Here is a 7471-nt window from a genome sequence, read left to right as displayed (position 1 = left end):
ACAAAGCTCCTAATTCACTCCCTGGTCATCTCTCACCTCGACTACTGCAACTCCCTCCTCATTGGCTTTAAATAGTCTATCCCCCCTTCAGTCCATCATGAATGCTGCTGCCAGACTCACCCACCTTACCAATCCCTCCACTGGCTGCCACTCACCCAACGAATTAAATTCAAAATACTAACAACTACGTACAAAGTCATCCACAACTCCGCCCCCAACTACATCACTAACCTAGTCTCAAAATACTAACCTAAGGCCCCTTTCACACGGACGGACCGTCTATCCGTTTTTCTTCTATCTGTCGACGGATGACAATGCATTCCTATGGGCAAACGGATGACCATCCGTTACCATCAGTTAACCTCTGCTTCCGTTTTTATCCGTTTTTTTTTAACGTACAAAGCTACGTCCAGATCCGTCAAAACGGATATTAACTGACGTTAACTGACAGTGTCCGTCAACGTCCGATCAGTTAAGATCCGTTTTGAAGAAATAATTCAAAGTTCATACTTTGACAAATAAAAAAACAAAGTGAAAAAACCTTTATTTTAAAAGGGTTATGCAGAATAATAAAACTAAAACTGTTTTGAACATATCATCTGCTTTTGTGTCTTTTTATGCTATCAAAACACAATGAAATACCCAAATTAATGAATTAATAAATTTAAATTTGCACTGCATTATTTATATATATATACATAGGTGTGCGCAGCCTCTTGCATTAGGGTGTGCACCCCAAAGCTCAAATACATATGCATGTGTATATGTACTGATGGTGTCAGTAGGGCAGTGGACAGTGTCAGTAGTTTTATTTGATTTAAAAAAAAAATTATTTTATTTTGTAACATTTTTTTGGGGGATGAAATATCAGTGGTCTAAACAGGGGGGAATATGCACCACACAAGGCGATTAGGGTGTGCCCAGGCACACCTGGCACACGCCTATGTGTATATATATATATATATATATATATATATATACTGCCATGAAACTTCTCCTGATGGAGATAGAAAGTAGTCGGCAAATTGTTCACGCATGGAAATGTAGGATGGGTGGAGCAAGGCTTTCTGGGTAATTTCCTTAAATGCAAATAAACTGCTGTAAACGGATGAAAACGGATACAAAAACGGATATAAAAACGGATGTAAACGTGTACATTAACGGATGAAAATGGATATTAACGGAATGGAAGACGGATGAAAACAGAGATTAACAGAACGGATGACGGATGAAGACGGATAAGAACTGATACGTTTTTAACGTGGCTAAACTGACGGTGCCCATGTGAAAGGGGTCTAATGGTTCTCATCATTCCTCTCAAGACCCCCTGCTCTCTAGCTCCCTCATCACCTCCTCCCATGCTCGCCTCCAGGACTTTTCCAGAGCCTCTCCAATCCTATGGAACTCCTTACCCCAATCTGTCCAATTATCTCCTACTCTATTAGCTTTTAGACAATCCCTGAAAACCCTTCTCTTCGGAGAAGCCTATCCTACCCACACCTAACAACTGTATTTTCATTTTCCACATCTGATCATCTCCCACAGCTAATACCTGTTGTTCCACTTGACCCTCCCTTCTAGATTTTAAGCCCTAATGAGCAGGACCCTCTGATCCCTCCTGTATTGATTTGTATTGTAACTGTACGGTCTGCCCTCATGTTGTAAAGCTCTGCGCAAACTGTTGGTGCTATATAAACGCTCTATAATAATAATAATAATGGGAATACATAACAAACATAGAGTGGGGGTTTCCTAAATTTTAGATGCAAAGTTAAAATTCAATTTGTTAACTTGTCACTAGGTGGCAGTCCACTGTGGTAAAGCCGTGGACTTATATGTAGAGGACAGAGGAAATGGCTTTTAGAAGTCTGCTGAGCTGACCATGGACTGGACGGTAAGGCGAGCTGTCTGTGTTTCCTCTGATTGTCTTCCTTTTTTTTTAATGCATTTGTTCTTATTTTTGAAAATGACTTTCTTATAAAGAGCAGATGAAAACAGTCCCTGTGCTTAACACTGAGATCATAGTGCTGGGATTTACTGGGGAGAGTCGGCACAATCACTGGTACTATTATTATTTACCATTTACTCATCTGTGACTTTGCAACAGAGTTTAGTGTGAGCGTCTCTAGGATTTATTGATTTCGTTCGCCATCCAATTCGATATCCCGAGGTTTGAAATCTGCTGCAACTCTAATAAACCCATTAATCCGCATTCCGGCATTTTCACCATCAAAATTGTTATTTTGTGATTTCTACATTTTTTATCACATTTAGGATTTGAGATTTTAAGATGCAAATCCTCTACCGGGTGAATTTAGTGAAAAATAATATTGAGTGAATATTAAAAATGACAAAATTTGAAATATTAATTTTTTTTTTTTTTTTGGTGAAATGAAGATGAATATTTAATAACAGTCAGTACTGATGGGTAAGTGGCTTTGTTGTGTAATTTTTTCCCTAGTTTGATACCCCAAGACCCAGGCAAGAATTTCAAGTACATGGATTCCCACACTGCAATGGAATCTATAGCATAATATGTATGTGTTAAGAAGAGTAGGCAACAGCTTTATAAATACAGAGAAGGTAATATGCCTTCCTTGTTATAAGTTCTGAAAATAATGATAAATACGCCCTTTATATACTAATACAACTTTACATGTTAGTACATAAAAGCAAGCCTGCACAGTGCTAATGGATGCTAGCAAGCGGAGTGTCCAGCCAACTACAGGTGGAGAGAACCCTGCCAGATCCATCCACTTTAATTGGCTAGGATCTTCTTATGCCCCGTACACACGGTCGGATTTTCCGATGGAAAATGTCCGATCGGAGCGTGTTGTCGGAAATTCCGACCATGTGTGGGCTCCATCGGACATTTTCCATCGGATTTTCCGACACACAAAGTTGGAGAGCAGGAGATAAAATTTTCCGACAACAAAATCCGTTGTCGGAAATTCCGATCGTGTGTACACAAATCCGACGGACAAAGTGCCACGCATGCTCAGAATAAATAAAGAGATGAAAGCTATTGGCCACTGCCCCGTTTATAGTCCCGACGTACGTGTTTTACGTCACCGCGTTTAGAACGATCGGATTTTCCGACAACTTTGTGTGACCGTGTGTATGCAAGACAAGTTTGAGCCAACATCCGTCGGAAAAAATCCTAGGATTTTGTTGTCGGAATGTCCGAACAAAGTCCGACCGTGTGTACGGGGCATTACTCTTACATTCGGTAGATTGCAGCAAGAGGACTGAGACTAAATGACAGTGGTGGTGGTGTGTGTATTGGTTTTTTTTTTTCTTATAGTATCACCACTGAAGAATGTGATGGGTGATTTAATGCACTATCTATGATAATCTATCTATCTATCTATCTATCATATTATCTATGATAATGATCTATCCATGCTGAAAAGGTGTGATTTAGCAGGATTTATGCTTTAATTGTGAACAGTTCAGTTCTGCAGGTATTATGATTTTATTACTATTATCTATTATTATTATATTATTTTTAAAAATGAATATAATAATAATACATAACATAACATGATAAAAAAGAATGTTTTTATCATGGTTAATATTTTATTATCCATTTTTGTTATAGCCAAGTCCATTCTTGTATTAGGAGAGGTATGGACTCCAGAGAGAGAGATATCATTTTGCCCCCCTGTACAAATCATTAGTAAGACCTCATCTGGAATATGCAGTTCAGTTTTGGGCTCCAGTTCTCAAAAAGGTTATCAGGGAACTGGAGAAAGTGCAGAGAAGGGCAACCAAACTGATAAGAGGCATGGAGGAGATCAGCTATGAGGAAAGATTAGAGGAACTGAATTTATTCTCTCTTGAGAAGAGGAGATTAAGGGGGGATATGATCACCATGTATAAATATATACGGGGTCCATATAGTGAACTTGGTGTTGAGTTATTCACTTTAAGGTCATCACAGAGGACAAGGGGGCACTCTTTATGTCTAGAGGAAAAGAGATTTCATCTCCAAATACGGAAAGGTTTCTTCACAGTAAGACCCCTTTCACACAGAGCACTTTTCAAGCATTTTAGTGCTAAAAATAGCACCTCTTAGGCGTCTGAAAAGCGCCTCTCAAGCCTCCCCAGTGTGAAAGCCCGAGGGCTTTTACACTGGAGCGGTGCGCTTTCAGGACGGGAAAAAAAGTCATCTTTTTTTTGGGGCGGTGCAGGAGCGCTCTTAAACCTCCCCTGCTATTGAAATCAATGGGCAGCGCTGCCGAAGCGCATGCAAAGCGCTTTGGCAGCGACGCTTTTAACCCTTTATTCGGCCGCTAGCGGGGGTTAAAAGCGCCCTGCTATCGGCCGAAAAGCACCGCTATAACAGGAGTAAAGGGCCGTAAAGTGGCCCTTTACCGCTAAGCCCCCCCCCCCCCCCCGCCCCATTGGGAAAGTAGCTTAATGCCCCGTACACACGAGCAGATTTTCCGTCAGAAAAATCTTGGATGGTTTTTCCAACGGAATTCCGCTCAAGCTTGCCTTCCATACACACGGTCACACAAAAGTTCACTGAACTTTCGACCGCCAAGAACACGGTGACGTACAACACTACGACGAGCCGAGAAAATGAAGTTCAATGCTTCCGAATATGCGTCAAAATGTTTCCGAGCATGCGTAGGAATTTTGTGCGTCGGAATTGCTACAGACGATCGCATTTTCGGAGAGGAACTTTTTCTGACCGAAAAATTGAGAACATGCTCTCAATCTTTTGCTGGCTGGAGTTCGGCCAGCAAAAGTCCGATGGAGCATACACACGGTCGCATTTTCCGACCAAAAGCTCTCATTGGTCTTTTGCTGGCCGAATTTCCGATCGTGTGTACGCGGCATAAGAGCTGTGAAAATGTGGAATAGATTCCCTCCAGAGGTGGTTCTGGCCAGCTCAGTAGATTGCTTTAAAAAAGGTCTGGATTCTTTCCTAAATGTACATATTATAACTGGGTACTGACATTTATAGAAAAAGTTGATCCAGGGAAAATCCAATTGCCTCTCGGGGGATCAGGAAGGAATTTTTTCCCCTGCTGTAGCAAATTGGATCATGCTTTGCTGGGCTTTTTCGCCTTCCTCTGGATCAACTGCGGGTATAGGATTGTGTATATGGGACACTGCGGGTATAGGATTGTGTATATGGGACACTGCGGGTACAGGATTGTGTATATGGGACACTGCGGGTATAGGATTGTGTATATGGGACTGCGGGTATAGGATTGTGTATATGGGATTGTATGGTTGTTTTTTTTTTTTTTTTCTTTTGTTGGTTGAACTAGATGGACTTGTATCTCTTTTGAACCTAGCTATGTAACTATATATTATCATTTTTTTTTAAATGATACTAGTAATGATGATGATATTAATATTATTATTTTTATAAAATGAATATAATAAGAAGAAGAATAATACATAACTAAAAATAAATATAATATTAGTATTATTGTTGCTATTTTGATTATTATTTTATTATCTATTAATATTATGTTATTGAAAAACATGAAAATGCTACTACTACTAATATTTTATTTATCATTATTATTTTTTTCATGTTTGTGTTATTTATTATTGTTTTGTTCGTTATTTAAAAGTGTTACTATTAATATAATCATTTTCCCTAATGCTCCATAACGTCCTTTGTACAAATTAATAACAGCATAAGAATACATTTATAAATTTCATTTGACGATAATTGTGATTTGGATACAGAAATATAACTCTGAACTCTGCTCCTGTAAATTGTTGGGCTGCAAACTTGACTGCGAGTCCTTAAAAATCCTTTATTTGTCTTATTTATTGTTTTGGTTGTATTGTATTTATACTATTTCCATCTATTTTTTCCTCCCAATTGGATATATCACATCTCTGTGCTCCCAATCAGGAAATCTCTAGGGATACACCAGTGATTCAATTTGAAAGATTTAACGACTTGTTGCCCATCATCTCACAACAATAATTTCACCATGGTGGGAACGAGAATACTGTCAGTAGGCAATTGACAAGAGATCTGGGGTCCCGTCACACCCGCTAGTTCCGTTGGGGCGCGATATTTGATGCAATACCGAGTTGCTGCCCGCTCATTTAGAATGGATTGCCAATTCATGGCAATGGAGCAAATGAATAAAAGGCATAAAACGCATTTACGGGGCATAAAACGCAGGAAATATGTTGAACACGTATACACAGGTAAACGCAGATGCACAAAAGTATCGGCTTTTACAGGAGTATGGTCACATACATCCATTCACTTGTATGGCAGGCTATACACAGCACCTGCAGCACCCTGGGTGCGGGAAAACACTGAGAACTTTATACCCAACATATTTTCAGTCTCTTGCCACCTGCGGGCATGAGGCTCAGAGCTTATCTGAAGCCATAAATAAAATACATTATAGCATCTGCATTAGTTTTCTTTTTCCATTTTTTTTATCTTTATTTTCCTTTTTTTTTCCCCCTTTATTTTCATGTTGTATTCTGCCAGTAAGGCTTCATTCACACTACAGGGTTTTGAATCGCGGACAGACCTGCCGCGTTTCTGCCTGTGATTTGACAGCGCCGAGGTATGAATGACAAAACGCGGAACTCGCATTTGAGATGCCATTCATTTGAACGACACCTCAAATCGCAGTGCGGGTCTGCCGCGATTGTGGCGCGATAGAAACGCGCTGCAATCGCGGCAACCCGCATGCCGCCCAAAAATATTTCAGGAGCTACTTTAGGGGGGACATGGGTCCCACGATGCGAGTTGCCGTGACTGCAGCACGTTTTATCGCGCGACAATCGCGACAGACCCGCACTGCGATTTGGGGTACCATTCAAATGAATAGCACCTCAAATGCGAGTCCCGCGTTTTGTCATTCACACCTTGGCGCTGTGAAATCGCGGGCAGATCCACAGCAGGTTTGCCCGCGACTCAAAACGCTGCCGTGTGCAGCCAAACACACTAGAGTGACAACACCTTCCTGTGCTGGACATTGGACAAGCCTCAGTTGTCACCCTAGCACAGGAAGTGTATAAATCTAGCATAGAGTCCTTCTCTTGTTCAGCCCTAAGGGTCAGTCCACACCCTAGAAATGCAGTCCAGATGCGTTCCAGATGCTTTTCTGCATGCGCGTTTTTGGTGCGTTTTTAACCACTTCAGCCCCGGAATAATTTACCCCCTTCCTCACCAGTGCGTTTTTTTGCGATGCGGCACTGGGTCGCTTTAACTGATAGTTGCGCGGTCGTGCGACGTTGCACCCAAACAAAATTGACGTCCTTTTTTCCCACAAAGAGAGCTTTCTTTTGGTGGTATTTGATCACCTCTTTTTTTGCGCTATAAACAAAAAAATAGCGACAATTTTGAAAAAAACGCATTATTTTTTACTTTTTGCCATAATAAATATCCCCAAAAAATATTAAAAAAAAATGTTTTTCCTCAGTTTAGGCCGATACGGATTCTTCTACATATTTTTGGTAAAAAAAT

The 7471-nt window shown here is 40.5% G+C and overlaps 1 protein-coding gene across 2 annotated transcripts in view; it reads left to right on the top strand.

The window, feature by feature from the left end:
- The first annotated feature begins 1820 nt into the window (after positions 1–1820).
- The window catches only part of LOC141129339 (CD226 antigen-like), a 37585-nt gene continuing 31934 nt past the window's right edge, over positions 1821–7471 (top strand). The window contains exon 1 of one of the 2 annotated variants that reach the window (XM_073617313.1): positions 1821–1894. In XM_073617313.1, coding sequence (XP_073473414.1) covers positions 1883–1894 — 12 coding nt within the window. In that variant the 5' untranslated portion in view covers positions 1821–1882. Of the gene's footprint in view, positions 1895–2041; positions 2063–7471 lie in introns of those variants that run through there. The other variant, XM_073617314.1, reaches the window with a different exon arrangement.

This window comes from Aquarana catesbeiana, linkage group LG02 (genome assembly GCF_042186555.1).
Source record: "Aquarana catesbeiana isolate 2022-GZ linkage group LG02, ASM4218655v1, whole genome shotgun sequence".
Taxonomy (NCBI): domain Eukaryota; kingdom Metazoa; phylum Chordata; class Amphibia; order Anura; family Ranidae; genus Aquarana; species Aquarana catesbeiana.
This window is presented reverse-complemented; position numbering and strand designations above follow the sequence as displayed.